Genomic DNA, 15586 nt, shown 5'->3' with positions numbered 1-15586 from the left:
TCAAACATAGTCTTGTACATGCATGTTCATAGCATCATTAGTCATGGTCACCAAAAGGTAGAAACAACCCAAGTATTCATGTGTGAACAAAATGTGGCCCACTCACACAGTGGACTGTTACTCAGCCCTGAGTCAAAGATGAACCTTGGAAACATTACAGTAAGTGAAGGAAAACAGACACAAAAGACCACATAGTTTGTGATTCTGTTTAGATGAAATATCTAGAATAAGCAAATCCATAAAGACAGAAAGCAGATTAGCATGGCCAGGGTCTGCGGGAGAGGAGATGGGGAGTGACGGCTCATTGGGTCTCCTTTTGGGGTAATGAAATATTCTAGACTAGATAGAGGTGATGGTTGTACAACATTGTGAATGTTTTAAATGCCACTGAATTATTTAAATGGTTGAGTTCATGTTATGTGAATTGCATCTCAATACATTTCTAAAAACAATCCCCTTGGTCAGGTCAGTTAGCACTCACTCCCAAGTTGGCTATATAAACCTCCTGTACTGTGGTTCTGGGGACCATGCTGACCCCTCCTGGGCCCGCACCCCCAGGTTTTTCTGAAGGAGACGGAGCGGCAGGCCCTACAGGAAACACTGCACCAGGAGGTCGTACGGAAAATCATGCTCCTGCAGAGCTGGTTCCGGATGGTCCTAGAACGTCGGCACTTCCTACAGATGAAGCGGGCAGCTAGCATCATCCAGGTAGCATGTGGGCCAAAGGGCCCAGGTGTCGGGGCAGACGGGGGTTCGCATACCTGGTCCCTGACCATCTCCTCTGCTCTCAGGCCTGCTGGCGGTCCTTTCACGTTCGACGGACTCTGGAGAGGACACAGGCAGCAGTGTACCTCCAGGCCGCATGGAGGGGCTACCGGCATCGGGTGGCCTACCAGCACCAGAGGCAGAGCATCATTCGCCTGCAGAGCCTCTGCCGAGGGCACCTGCAGCGCAAAAGGTGAACAGAACAGGACCCTGGCCCCCAAATGTTCCAGAGCCAGAAAGTTTACTTACCCAGTAGCTGCCTGAGGCAGAGCTGTCAAAACAGCTTTGGACTTAGGGAGGCTGGGAGGGGCTAGTGGAATTCCAGCCATCTGGGCACACAAGTCTCAGAGAGACATTCCAGGGGCTGGTGGGTAGTGCTATGGCAAAGCCACAGGTCACCATCACCTGCATTTGGTCACCACCAGGGACCCTTGTACCTGCCCATCCCATACCTATTAGTGGGTCCACCTAGATTCAGAGGGGAAGGGTGCAGGCCACGCTGAACCAGCCCAGAGTTGGTTCCCCTTCCACCACATGTTGCGAACCAGTGCAACTGGTAATTTTGCAGGTCTCAAGTGGGAACAGCAGACAATTAGAAAATAAACTCAGAAAGAAAAAGGATGGGATCTGGAGGCCTCCTGCCAAGCTGATGGCTTGCAAGAAAGTCTCCACCCCCAAAATACTTTATTTATAGAGCAGAGCAAAGTTATTTTGCAAATCAAAGAGAGCTCAGATACACAGTCACATTTCTGAGGCAAACCAAGAATTCTCCCCAGTGTAGAAAACTCCAGACCCTGCATAACATCTTAACTTTACAAAACTAAGGGTAAAAAGAAAACTGCCTCCAGTCTCTTCGAGGGACATGGAGGATGGGATGAGTAGAAACCATCAGCATTATAGCTGACATGGAGGTGTGAGGAAGGGCATGTAAATTGCCTTTACCAACTTAAACAGTCAGAGGTTGTGAGGAAGAGTTTAGCCTTTAACAGCTTAAAGCAGGCAAGTGAGGTGGGGGGATGGGCAGCAAGGACTGTCAGTTTACTGCCAGTCCCCTGCCCCTCTATCGCCCGTAAATCTAAACTGCATGGAGTCTGTCAGCTTGCAGTCTCCCACAACCACATTCACACGTGGAGCTCGGTTTTCCACCAGGACAGGGACCCCAAAGGAATTCAGGGATTTCCTAACAGCTCTCTCCCACAACAGACCTAATGAAGGTACCCCTAAACGAGCTAGGCAGACACAGGGCAGAGATGGCCATGAGGACAGGGCCACTCTTCTGTATCTCCCTTTCCCAGCTGAGGAGGTTCCACCTTCCCAGAAGCATCTCTGAGGGCCAGAGACTGTGCCTGCCCCCCCCCACCCGCCCACAAACATCATGGGTGTCCTACTGGACCGGGGCTTGGAGGCCCCGACAGCCTGGGTGGGCTCTGAGGGCGGTAGGTACCTTTGTCCCTGAACCTGCTTCCTTTACTCTCCTTGCACCAGCTTCTGCCAGATGGTTGCAGAGAAGCAGAAGGCAGAAGAGAAGGGGAGGGGAGCCCAGCAAGCCTCAAGGGAAGAAACTGCAGCAGATGGGCCAGGCCCAGAACTGTCAGAGGACAGCGAGCATTCAGTAGAGGAGCCTGAGGTGTGGTCAAAACAGGAGCCACCAGCAGAGAGCTTCCATCCAGAGAAGCAGGGCCCCAGCCCAGAGGAGATCCCCTTACTTCAGAAGAATGCCACTGAAAGTCACGAGAAAGTGCCCAGCAGCCGAGAGAAGCGCGAGTCTCGGCGTCAGAGAGGACTAGAGCACGTGAAACTCCAGAACAAACACATCCAGTCTTGTAAGGATGAGATCACCCTTAGAGAGCCTTCCAGAGGAGTTGCTCCAGAGCAGGAGGAACACCTGCACCAAGACAAAAAGGAGAACAGAGAAGATGAAGCCCCCTCAGACTCAGGGACAGAGATGGAGAACTCCACTCCTGCAGATCAGCCTGAGGGGCCACCACAAGCCACACCAGTCTGTCATATCCCTAGAGAAACCCCACAGGCCCCCCAAGACTACATAGAACAGCCCACCAACCAGGCTCTGGATAGCAGGGTCAGTGCACTGGCCCCTGGCACCACCCCCGAGACCCCTCAGGACAAGAGCAAGCAGAGTGGTGGCCCAAGGGCACAGGAGAGCCCAGGAGGCTCCACCCAGATTCAGCGGTACCGGGACCCGGTCTCCGAGCGGCTGGCCAGTGCTGTGGAGCTGTGGCGGGGCAAGAACTTGACGGCTGCCAGCTCCAGCACTATGCTGAGCCAGTCCCTGGACCTGACTGCACGGCACCGGGCCATGGGGGCTCCCCTCACACCCACAGAGTAAGCTTCACGCCCTCCTTTGTCCGAGCATAGTGGGTGGTCCGGGCAGGGGACTCAGCCCAAGGCCTGGCAGCAGGACCGGCTTTACACAACAGCACCTGGGGTGGGGCTGTACTGTTGGTGGGGCTGTCCTGTGCACTATGTGCTGCAGGCATCCCCAAAACGCATGAGCAGGTCCGTGTCCAAGAGCTGACACCAGGTGTGTGGGACCCTGAGGAAGGAGGGACAGGGTTCCGGCAAGGATGATGCACCTGCCGAAGGCCACCTTGCTGGGGCCTGACAGACCCTGAACCCTGCAGTCCCCCACTGAAGCAAGCTGTGTTCGCTCAAAAAACACTAGCCTCATGGGAAAGGATTCCTCTAGTCAAGGGCCCTGCTCCCAACCACAGCTGGGCCTGTTTCCTCATCAGTGTGGGAGTGACCACACTCACTCAAGAGCAGGGGTCCCCAAACTTTTTACACAGGGGGCCAGTTCACTGTCCCTCAGACCGTTGGAGGGCCGCCACATACAGTGCTCCTCTCACTGACCACCAATGAAAGAGGTGACCCTTCCAGAAGTGCGGCAGGGGGCCACAGTTTGGGGACACCTGCTCAAGAGCTAAAGGAGAAATACCCAGCTCAACACACCCTGCCTGACCCTAACTTACCTAAATATTGGTGACTCCAAGTACCAGACCCTTGTCCTAGAGTTTCATTTGGTCCGAGGAAAGAAGAGTGGAAGTGGACGCAGGCTTCTGCAAGGGCTGGCACCTAAGGCTAGCTCCTTCTCGGGGTGAAGCCGCTCCTATGCACTGCAGGGTGCAGAGCAGCGTCTCCAGCCTCCACCCACCAGATGCCAATGGAATTACCCTCCAGCTAGAACAACCAAAAACATATCCAAACTCTTGTCAATAAAAGCCACGTTTCTGTGATCTTGCAGGGAGAGGCGCATTTCATTATCCACCAGTGACGTCTCCAAGCTCCTCCCGGCCCTGGCCCAGGCCAAGACTCAGGTAAAGCTTCAGGCTGCAGTCTCTCCCTTCAGGGTCCAGGCTTGCCTCTGCCCCAGAGGGAGCTCAAGAGAGAAGGGGAGCCGGTAGGCAGAGCACACAGTGATGCAGGGAACCCTTGCTTTCCTCCAGCAAGGCTGCCTGCTTTTGCTTACCCAGGCCCATTCTCTCACAGCCTCTGTTGGAAAGCGTGGACGGCGAGCCCAGCACAAAGAAGCCAGCCATCCAGAAGAAGAAGTCAGGCGACATGTCTACTGGCATGGACTCAGGGCTGTCCCCAAGCCCCCAGGCCGACTCTAAGTAAGTGTGGGGTTTGGGATAGGTTCAGATCTCCAGTTTTGGAGCGATCTGATCTAAACCAATAGCATTTACGAAGCTGAGTCAGGCAGGTGCTTGCTCAGTAGTGCTTCCATGACAAGAGACCCTCATGGAGCCTAAGTCCTAGCAGCATCAGGGTGAAAGCCCACTGAAGCCTAGAGCCAGTCTGTGTCACCTACTCCAGGTCTAGATAGATGGGTTCTATTTGGTTTTTTATGGAATCTGAACCAGCTGCCCCGTCCCTACCTGCAACACCTCTTGGGTCCTCAGATGGAAAATCTAGGCCAAAGCCCTGACCCCAGAAGGTCCTGCCCAAGTGCTCCAGATGGGTCTATTCCAGAGCAAGAAGATGGGCTACAAAATAGGGGAACTTGGATCCAAAGAGGCTAAGGAAGGTGAAGAACAGGCTGTACTGGCAGAGAGTCCCCCACTGCAGGGAGATCCCACCACCAAAGCAAAGAGCCACCAGTAGGGTGGCTTCAAACAACAGAAACTTCTTCTCTCATAGTCCTGGAGGCCAGAAGTCCAAAATCCAGATGTCCCAGGGGCACACTGCCTCTGGAGGCTCTAGGAGAGCATCCTTCCTGCTCTTCCATCTTCCAGGGACTTCAGGCATCTTTGCTTATGGATGCATTGGTTCGATCTCTGCCTCTATCATCACATGATCTCTCTCCTTTTCTGTCTTATACATCACTGGAATTAGGGCCTATCTGGGTAATCCAGATGATCTCATCTTGGATCTGTCACTTAGTATCTTAGTCCATTCAGGTTGCTATAACAAAATACCACAGACTGAGCAGCTTCAACAACAGGCATTTAATTCTTATTGTTTTGGAGGCTGGAAATCCAAGGTCAAGGGTGCCAAGCAGATTTGGTGTCTGAGAACCTGCTTGCTGGTTCATAGACAGCATCTTCTTTCTGCGTCCTCACATGGCAGGAGGAGAAGCCAGGGCGAGCTCTTTGGAATCTCTTCTAAGGGCACTGATTCTATTCATGAGGGCTCCACCCTCACAATCGAATCACCTCCCAAAAGCCCCACCTCCTAATACCATCACATCAGGGTAGGTTTCAGCATATGAATTTTTTCTTTTTGGTCCATAATCAAAACTTTATTGAAAACCTGACACCAAAATAGGTTTACAAATTAAATGTATATAACTTAAATGTAAATAACTTACAAGTTAAATGTAATTATATTATCTTGGCTAATTAACTAGAATTAGTGAACTGATAAGGTTTTCTGTAATATTAAGGTGACCAACTTTTTTACAATGAAAAGGGAACAAAAATAAATTGAAGAAAACAATATTGTAAATAAAAGAAACATTCAATTGCAACAATACTACACTATAATATAAATGCACAATAAAAACATTGTAATATTTTATTTTGTAATTATGCTTACATGCCTATTAATTTTTAATTGTAAGAAAAAAGTACTCTTTAGATACAAATACGTCACATCACATGCAATGGATCGACTCTGCATCAATCAAATATGGACATTTACAGATTAGTCTTCCAATATCAAAAGGAGGACATGTAGAAGGACACTTTTTGAGGGAGGACAGAACTTACAAAAGAAAGACTGTCCTTCCTAAAGGAGGACAATCGGTCACCTTAGTGATACAACATAAATTCAGGAAGTTGTGTGTCTCATTAGTGTTACTATCTTCTAAATGAACATCCTTCTGTGAGTCTAGCCTTTCCTCCATCAGCTGGCACACACTGCTAAACAACTACACACACAGCTGCCTTTATTTATTTATTTATTTTTATTTATTCATTTTAGAGAGGAGAGAGAATGAGAGTGGGGGGAAGGGAGGAAGAGCAGGAAGCATCAACTCCCATATGTGCCTTGACCAAACAAGTGCAGGGTTTCAAAACCGCGACCTCAGCGTTCCAGGTCAACACTCTGTCCGCTGCGCCACCATAGGTCAGGCTAAACAACTGCACAAAGAACCAGCATCTGACCATGGCTGAAAACCGTGGTGATCTTGTAGCAACCTGGACATTTTACATCCATAAAATAAGAATTTAGACTTTGAACTAGCCATTTCTTTTTTTTTTTTTTCTTTTTTTTTTAGAGAGAGAGAGAGAGAGAGAGGGACAGATTGGAAAGAAGAGAGATAAGCATCAGTTCTTTGTTGCGGCACCTTATTTGTTCATCGATTGCTTGTTCATATGTGCCTTGATGGCGGGGGGGGGCTACAGCCAAGCCAGAGACCTCTTACTCAAGTGAGCAACCATGGGGTCATGTCTATGATCCCATGCTCAAACCAGATGAGCCCGTGCTCAAGCTGGCGATCTTGGGGTTTCAAACCTGGGTCCTCTGCGTCCCAGGCTGACGCTCTACCCGCTGTGCCACTGCCTGGTCAGGCGCCATTTCTTTTTATGTAGTAAGTCTCTAGCCAAAGGTATGTTGATTCTTTCGCAAGCCCAGCCCGTCTGGATCTGTGAGGCAGCACCTCTGATGATCAGAACACGATCAGACACATGGCATCAACTTCAGCATATGAATCTGTGCAGACACACACATTCAGTCCATTGCATTTGGTCACATCTGCAAAGACCCTTTTCCCAAATAAGATCATGCGGCTCTTCTCCCCGGGAGAAGTGCCCGGCAGGGTTCCTTTCTTCCTTTCAATAAAGCCTGTTACTCTGGTCTTTCGGACTCCCATGGATTCCAACATTTGGTGCCGAAACCCGGGACAGGGTACTAACTGCCCGGACAATCCCTCTTTGCCATCCAAACTTACATCCAAGGAAGCAGTAGGCAGCGGCAGCTCATCCCGGGCTTACTCCCTGATTCTGTTTGGATGTGTAATTGTAGGTTGATTGGCCGGCAGTCTAACCCTGTCCTGAACCCCTGCTGGACCAGAAAGAACCGCATGCAGACCTTCACAAATCAGAAAATTGGAAAAATCTACCTAACCCTACACACCAACCCTGAAACCTGCCCTCGTGAAACAGAAAAATCTGAAACCCTATATCAGCAAACCTCCTAAATCCTATCTTTCAACCCTTACAGGTCCCCTAACCCTAAAGCTCTCCTGTATCCCTGAAAAACTAGGAGAATAAATAGCATTCACCTTTTTTTTTTTTTTTTTTTTTTTTTTGTATTTTTCCAAAGCTGGAAATGGGGATAGAAAGTCAGACAGACTCCTGCATGCGCCCGACCGGGATCCACCCTGCACGCCCACCAGGGGGCGACGCTCTGCCCCTCAGGGGAATCGCTCCTTTGCGACCAGAGCCACTCTAGCGCCTGGGGCAGAGGCCAAGGAGCCATCCCCAGAGCCCGGGCCATCTTTGCTCCAATGGAGCCTCGGCTGCGGGAGGGGAAGAGAGAGACAGAGAGGAAGGAGAGGGGAAGGGGTGGAGAAGCAGATGGGCGCTTCTCCTGTGTGCCCTGGCCGGGAATCGAACCCGGGACTTCTGCACGCCAGGCCGACGCTCTACCACTGAGCCAACCGGCCAGGGCTGAGCATTGACCTCTTAAAAAAAAAAAAAAAAAGCCTGACCAGGCGGTGGTGCAGTGGATAGAGCATTGGACTGAGATGTTGAAGGACCCAGGTTCGTGACCCTGAGGTCGCCAGCTTGAGCATGGGCTCATCTGGCTTGAGCAAAAACTCACCAGCTTGGACCCAGGGTTGCTGGCTCCAGCGGGGGGTTGCTCGGTCTGCTGAAGGCCCGCGGTCAAGGCACATATGAGAAAGCAATCAATGAACAACTAGGAAGTCGCAACGCGCAACGAAAAACTAATGATTGATGCTTCTCATCTGTTTCCATTCCTGTCTGTCCCTGTCTATCCCTCTGACTCTCTCTCTGTCTCTGTAAAAAAAAAAAAAAAAAAAAAAAAAAAAAGATCATGCTCTTAGACCCTGAGTGTTAGCACATAGACACAACTTTTGGGGGGCCATTATTCACCATCCCACATACCCAGTAGCCACATGGCACAACTTAATGTTTATTTTTTGTCATTTTTTTCCCTAATCTTACGCCATAAAAACACATGAAGAGCCTGACCAAGCGGTGGCGCAGTGGATAGAGCATCAGACTGGGACACAGAGGACCTAGGTTCGAAACCCCAAGGTCTCTGGCTTGAGTGTGGGATCATAGACATGACCCCATGGTCACTGACTTGAGCCCAAAGGTCACTGGCTTGAGCAAGGGGTCACTCGCTGTGCTGTAGCAACCCTGATCAAGGCACATATAAGAAATCAATCTGCCTGACCTGTGGTGGCGCAGTGGATAAAGCGTCGACCTGGAAATGCTGAGGTTGCCGGTTTGAAACTCTGGGCTTGCCTGGTCAAGGCACATATGGGAGTTGATGCTTCCAGCTCCTCTCTCTTCTCTTCTCTCTCTCTCTCTCTCTCTCTCTCTCTCTCTCTCCCTCTCCTCTCTAAAATGAATAATAAATAAATAAAAATAAGTAAATAAATCAATCCATGAACAACTAAGGTGCTGCAACAAATAACTGATGCTTCTAATCTCTCTCCTTCCTGTTTCTGTCCCTCTCTCTGTCTCTCTCTCTCTCTCAAAACAAACAAACAAAAAACACATGAAGAGAATAAGGGGTGGGTTTACTTATTTTTTTTATATTATATAAAAGTGGGGTCAGCATCTGCTCAGCATCTTGATTTTTCACCTGACTTTGTTAGTTCACGAAAATTGACTTTATTTTTAGTAGCACCCAGTTTCATTGATAACAAAGAAAAGGGTTGCCTGATCTGTGTTGGCACAGTGGAGGTAAAGCATCAACCTGGAACACAGAGGTCACCAGTTCAAAACTCCAGGCTTGCCCAGTCAAGGCACATATGAGAAGCAACTAGTATGAGTTGATGCTTCCCATTCCTCTCCTACTTTTTCTCTTCCTCTCTCTAAAATCAATAAATATATATATTTTTTAAAGGAAAGGGTTATTTACCTCTTTATGGTAGGATAACCCTTTCTTTGGCCTCACGTCTGTTTTCATTTCCTAAGGCTTAAATAGAACCCTTTACTTTTTCCTTCAGGTCAACATTTAAGAGACTTTTCCTACATAAGAACAAGGATAAAAAGTACAGCCTAGAGGGCGTGGAGGATACAGAGAGCCCTGTCTCTGGGCTAGTCGTGCTGGAAGCCACCACCATGAAGAAGAACCCAGAAGGTTGGTCACCTGCAGCCTCAGGGATGGATGACAGAGCCATGGAGCCCCCTGGGAATGTCCATCCCCAAGAGGGGCCTTGGGCATACAGCCTCAGGGCTGATTTCCACCCCTGGAAGCACTTCCTGGTTGTAAACCCATCACAGTGGTATGGGGCTCTGCCTCTCTGTGTTTGTGACCATGCCCCAGGAGGCTGACCAGTATCCTCCCCCAGAACCCATTCTCACCAGCCACTCCTCCCCAACAGCCCCATCCAGCCACCAGCACCGCCACAGCACAGGTGAGAAGCACACCAAGGAACCAGGAGGCAAAGGGAAGAAAAACCGAAACCTCAAGATTGGCAGAATAACTGTGTCAGAGAAGTGGCGGGAGTCAGTGTTCCGCAAGATCACCAATGCCAACGAGCTCAAGTACCTTGATGAGTTCCTGCTCAACAAGGTGGGCTGGCAAGCTTTCGGGGGGATGAGAGGACACACATGGGGTGGAGGGTGCCTGTGTGCACAGGCTCAGAGCTGGGCTTCCTCAGAAAGGCTGTCCCCACCCAGCACAGTTTTCTGAACTACCTTAGCGGGTTGGAAACAGAAAGTTCAGCTGCACAGTTCTAACACTTAGAAGGTGATGCTTATTGATAAGTTTGACATCAGTTCGTTTTCTCTAACACCTGGTCTGGGCTCTCACGTAAGACCATTTGTAACTTATGTTCATCTTGGTCAGCTCAGATACAGTCATTCCTCAGTATCCGAAGGGTATTAGTTCCAGGACCACCATAGATAACAAAGAGTGGATGCTCGAGTTTATTTTGCTTATAGGCTATAGCAGGGTGTGCCTACTTATTACTTCACTTGTGTGGCTTCAGTGTAGTGCTTAGAGTGTGGCAAATTCGATATTTGCTTTTTAGAACTTTCTGGGATTGTTTTCCCCAAAATTGGTTAAATCTACAGATGCGAAACCCACAGATTTGGAGGGCCAACTACACTGCTCACAAAAATTAGGGCATATTTTATTGCTTCATATTCATTTTGAAATATCCCCTAATTTTTGTGAGCAGTATGTATTTACATTTCATTGCAAAATGTCTGTGGGTCTTATTTGGGGAGCTGGATATAGCATGTGGAACTGTGTTATAATCCAAAGCATCTGATTCTGGGACAGGCCTGTCCCGAGGGCCATGGCGAGGAGATGTAGTCTGTGCTAGAGTTGTTTCATGCATGCATGTGTGCAGACATGGGGTTGAGTACCCAGTAGATGCTTTTTTCTTGTGTTCCTGCTCAGGAAGTTTGAAATCTGTAGTTAGAAGACACTTCATCTCTTGTATTGCAGTGACCCTTGGGGGTGCAGCCCCAGTTCTGGGGCGCAGGCAGGAGTCAAGTGCTTGTGTGGCAATTCTGCCCCCAGACACTTACGCCACGTCTACGTATGTTGTTAGTCGTCAAAATTGAGGGTGTCAGGGCATCTGGTGGGTACAGACCAGGTGTGCTCCTCCCTACCCCACAGTGAGTGGTCCCACCCCAAATGTCAATAGTTTGAACCTGGACTAAATGACCAGAGAGACCAGGGTTGGCCAGAGGGTCTGGATTTTATCCTATAAGCCCAAGGGAGCTAGGGAAGGACTTGGGACGGGGCAGAGTGGTGACGACTGAGATGCCCAGCCTAAGGAAACACAGGGTCAGTGGGTCCCTCTCTCTCTCCCTCTCCAGATAAACGACCTGCGTTCCCAGAAGACGCCCATTGAGAGCTTGTTTATTGAGGCCACAGAGAAATTCAGGAGCAACCTCAAAACCATGTACTCTGTCCCCGTATGTGTAGCCCCCGCCCCAGCGGGGCCCTAGCTGTCACCCAGCCTTCCCCAGGATGCACTTGGCCCATCCCCTATCATGCTGTCCAGGGGGTCACACCTTTCATCCCCACAGAATGGGAAGATCCATGTTGGCTATAAGGACCTGATGGAGAACTACCAGATTGTTGTGAGCAACTTGGCAGCTGAGCGTGGCGAGAAGGACACCAACTTGGTCCTCAACCTCTTCCAGTCACTGCTAGACGAATTCACTCGCGGACACACCAAGAATGATTTTGAGCTGCCCAAGGTGGGTGTTGTCACTCTGAGCAGGATGCCAGCGTGGCGTGAGCAGCCAGCTGGGGAATGGGGTACCACAGGGCCCATACAGACCTGCCTTTGTGCTCCCTTGCAGCAGAGCAAAGCTCAAAAGAAGAAGCGGAAGCAGGAACGTGCTGTGAGTATGAGTGTGCATGTGCAAGTGTGTGAGTGTGCACAGGTGAGCGTGTGTTTTCCCGCCCAGCTCTAAAGAAACCTAGTCATTAATGAGCAGCCCCTGGCCCTGCAATGCCACTCAGCACCCTCCTCGGTCCCCAGGTCCAACAGCATAATGGGCATGTGTTCGCCAGCTACCAGGTTAGCATCCCACAGTCGTGTGAGCAGTGCCTCTCCTACATCTGGCTCATGGACAAGGCTCTGTTCTGCAGCGGTGAGTGTCCCAGAGCCTCAACCCCCCATCAGATCACCAACTCTCTACTAAATCCAATTACCCACTGTACCTCCTGACCCCGTATGTGCCCTCTGACTCCTCACCGTGCCCCCTAACCCTGCCACCATGTTCCCAACCCCTTGCTGAGCACCAGGGTCTTCACCCCAACCACAAGATGGACCTTTCCAGAGCACTGCCCCTTCTATATCTCACCCACTCAAACTCCCACTAGAGCAGGTCACCCCGTGATCTACCTCTAGGCCTTTGTACACAGTACCTGAGCTACTGGTCCCTCCTGCATGTTCCAGGGGAGACCATCAGTCCCCATTAGCAGACCCTGAGAGATGGGCACAGCCCAGAATGGCCCAGTTGGCCCTTGCAGGCCTGGTGAAATCTAACAGGCCTCTAGCACTGCATTTTCCTGCCAGGACCAGCCAGACCTGGCTTTCTTTTCAACACAGGGTCTCCTCCTCCCTTTGGGCCATGTGTGAGGAGCAGTCTTCCATCCCACATCTGTCATAAATCCCTCAGCAGTTTTGTCACTGTGCTGAGATAAGGGTACACCCATCTGCTACCTCCTTTTTATTTTTTTATTTTTTTATTTTTTTATTTATTTTTCTGAAGCTGGAAACGGGGAGAGACAGTCAGACTCCCGCATGCACCCAACTGGGATCCACCCGGCACGCCCACCAGGGGCGAGGCTCTGCCCACCAGGGGGCGATGCTCTGCCCCTCCGGGGCGTCGCTCGGCCATGACCAGAGCCACTCTAGCGCCTGGGGCAGAGGCCAAGGAGCCATCCCCAGCGCCCAGGCCATCTTTGCTCCAATGGAGCCTTGGCTGCGGGAGGGGAAGAGAGAGACAGAGAGGAAGGAGGTGGGGGGTGGAGAAGCAAATGGGCACTTCTCCTATGTGCCCTGGCTGGGAGTCGAACCCGGGTCCCCCGCACGCCAGGCCGACGCTCTACCGCTGAGCCTACCGGCCAGGGCCTGCTACCTCCCTTTTATAAAGATACACCCAGACGCCACTGTTTTATCGGCTCTGATTTCTTCTTTCTATGCATGACATCCCGTAGTCTGGGGTTTGGTGTGCTTGGGAGAAACAAAAGTGACATTACTCATGCCACTGTCATAGGTCGAATCCCCAGGGCCGCCTCCTGGCAGGACTGAGGCCTAGGTCCCGTAAACCCTTGCTCCTGTCTTCACTGGCCAGGCTGGCTTTGAGGCCACTGAAAATCACCAGTTATGGGCACCTGCTCCCACAGTCCAGGAATCAGGGCAGAGATTTGTGCGGTGCAAGTTCAGAATGCAGTTGACGGGTTCCCCATCCCCACCCTGGGTCCTCGGGGTAGGCAGCCATGGGAGCCTGGAGTCCCTGGTGCTCCGCCTGTGACCACCCTTCCCCCTCACCCCTGCCCCACCATGACTTCCTAGTGTGCAAGATGACCTGCCACAAGAAGTGCATGCACAAGATCCAGACCTACTGCTCCTATCCATGTGGGAGGAAGGTGAGCCCACCGTGGCCGGGAGCTTCCAGAACACTAGGTTCATAGCCGGTCCTGCCTGAGCCCCTGAGGCAGGCACCAGGCTTCTGTTGCATCTCAGACTCTGTCCCTGCTCTTACCCGCTCCAGGTGGTGGAGGGAATCCCCCCAACTGTGCCCACATGGAAGGCGGGGTCCTGAGCACTAGGGTGGTAGCAGGAACTGGGACTGACTGCTCTGAGAGAGCCATGGGTGCTCCTCATAGACCCAGCGGCCATCAAGCTGTCCTCTGCAACCCAGTGCACTCAGCTACCTGCAGTGGGGGGTGAGGGGCAGATGGGGGGAGCCTACAGAGGAGACCTCAGGGGCAGCCAGGAAGGACAGCTAACCCAGGCTTCACTCACTCCTGGCGTTGCAGAGTGAGCCAGGTACCGAACTGGGCCACTTTGGCGTGTACGTGGACAGCCTGACCAGTGACAAGGTCTCAGTGCCCATTGTACTGGAGAAGCTTCTGGAACACGTAGAGATGCATGGCCTGTACACCGAGGGCCTGTACCGCAAGTCAGGTGCCGCCAACCGCACACGAGAGCTCCGGCAGGCACTGCAGACAGGTGGGTGCTACAGTAGGTGGGGCCTGTGAACAGGCAGGTATTCAGGGCGGGTGGGAGGCAAGCAGGCACTATGCAGGGTTCCTGCCCGCGCTATACTCACCAGCTCTGCCCACTCTCCCTGCAGACCCCTCAGCAGTCAAGCTGGAGGACTTCCCCATCCATGCCATCACTGGGGTTCTCAAGCAGTGGCTGAGGGAGCTGCCCGAACCCCTCATGACCTTTGCCCAGTACGGCGACTTCCTCCGAGCCGTGGGTAAGTTCCATGATGGTGGCAAGGGCAAGCAGGTGATTGATGACGGGTCATAGCCACAAGCACACTGTGACCAGCCAGTGAGGCAGAACCACCCAGTCACAGCTGAGCAACCAAGGCCTGGCACCCTTCTGTGACCCTGCATTCTTGCCCCACATGGTGGGAGGCTCTCCTGCTCTGTATTGTGTCGAGGTAGGGCCCATGGAGAGCTGATACCTTGGCCTTCCTAGAGCTGCCAGAGACACAGGAGCAACTGGCCGCCATCTATGGCATCCTGGAGCACCTGCCAGAAGCCAATCACAACTCCTTGGAGCGGCTCATCTTCCACCTGGTCAAGCAAGTGCCTACTGCTGCTCTTTGTGGGATGGAGGTTCCTGTCAGGAGTCCCCACCACCCAACCCCGGGCAGTGTTCTCTGCTGGTTCTGCACCAGGACGTGGGCCCATGTTGAGAGGTCTGGGAGGATCCCCAGCCACCGCCTAACTGCCACTCACTGCGTAGGGTGGCCCTGCTTGAGGATGTGAACCGCATGTCACCCAGTGCGCTGGCCATCATCTTTGCACCCTGCCTCCTGCGCTGCCCTGACAACTCAGACCCATTGACCAGCATGAAGGACGTCCTCAAGATCACCGCGTGAGTGCCAGGGACCCCTCTGAGTTCTTTTGAGGCTGAAGAGCTAGAAAGGAGGGAAAGCCCTCACCCCTCGTCACAGAGTGAGGGGCAGACATGAAATCAATGCTCCCAGCCTCTGGCAGCAAACAGAAGCCTGGTCTCTAGGTTTTTTCTTCCCCTGAGCCATCTGTAAAAGTTCTCCAGAGTCCCTCAAAAAAACTCAGAAGGTTGTCAGACATGTCACTAAAAGGACATTGTTTAGGCGACTTAAGCAAACAAGAACCTGTCACTAGGTGGTTTCACAAGACAAACACAGGAAGAAGGCCTGACAGGCAACAAGGAGAGGCTGGCCTGACGGATTTGCTTCCAGCCTCTTTCAGCAGTCTTTGCTCCTTGCTTATGTGCTTGTGGAGATGGGAAAATTCAGTTGTGACTGCTTCTCCATACAGGCTGAGCTCCCCCTGCACTGTATACTCCAGGTTGAGTCTCTGGTATTGACTGCTCCAGGCTGAGTATCTCTAGTACTGACCTCTCTGGGCTGAGTTCCCTCTTCCACTCACCCCAGTACTGACCACTCAGGCTGACCCTGAT

The 15586-nt window shown here is 51.6% G+C and overlaps 1 protein-coding gene across 18 annotated transcripts in view; it reads left to right on the top strand.

Annotated features, from left to right (window-relative positions):
- MYO9B (myosin IXB) overlaps window positions 1-15586 on the top strand; it is a 90555-nt gene that overhangs the window by 70926 nt on the left and 4043 nt on the right. For all 18 annotated transcript variants that reach the window (XM_066270661.1, XM_066270599.1, XM_066270561.1 and 15 more), the window contains 16 exons: window positions 559-708; window positions 792-958; window positions 2251-3108; window positions 4028-4100; window positions 4273-4397; window positions 9431-9564; window positions 9809-9999; window positions 11259-11357; window positions 11472-11645; window positions 11751-11792; window positions 11933-12044; window positions 13475-13548; window positions 13942-14134; window positions 14259-14387; window positions 14615-14720; window positions 14885-15016. In XM_066270661.1, coding sequence (XP_066126758.1) covers window positions 559-708; window positions 792-958; window positions 2251-3108; window positions 4028-4100; window positions 4273-4397; window positions 9431-9564; window positions 9809-9999; window positions 11259-11357; window positions 11472-11645; window positions 11751-11792; window positions 11933-12044; window positions 13475-13548; window positions 13942-14134; window positions 14259-14387; window positions 14615-14720; window positions 14885-15016 — 2759 coding nt within the window. The remainder of the gene's footprint in view (window positions 1-558; window positions 709-791; window positions 959-2250; window positions 3109-4027; window positions 4101-4272; window positions 4398-9430; window positions 9565-9808; window positions 10000-11258; window positions 11358-11471; window positions 11646-11750; window positions 11793-11932; window positions 12045-13474; window positions 13549-13941; window positions 14135-14258; window positions 14388-14614; window positions 14721-14884; window positions 15017-15586) is intronic.

This window comes from Saccopteryx bilineata, chromosome 1 (genome assembly GCF_036850765.1).
Source record: "Saccopteryx bilineata isolate mSacBil1 chromosome 1, mSacBil1_pri_phased_curated, whole genome shotgun sequence".
NCBI classification, from domain to species: Eukaryota; Metazoa; Chordata; class Mammalia; order Chiroptera; family Emballonuridae; genus Saccopteryx; species Saccopteryx bilineata.
The sequence above is the reverse complement of the archived record's forward strand: the minus strand, read 5'-3'. Positions and strand labels throughout refer to the sequence as shown.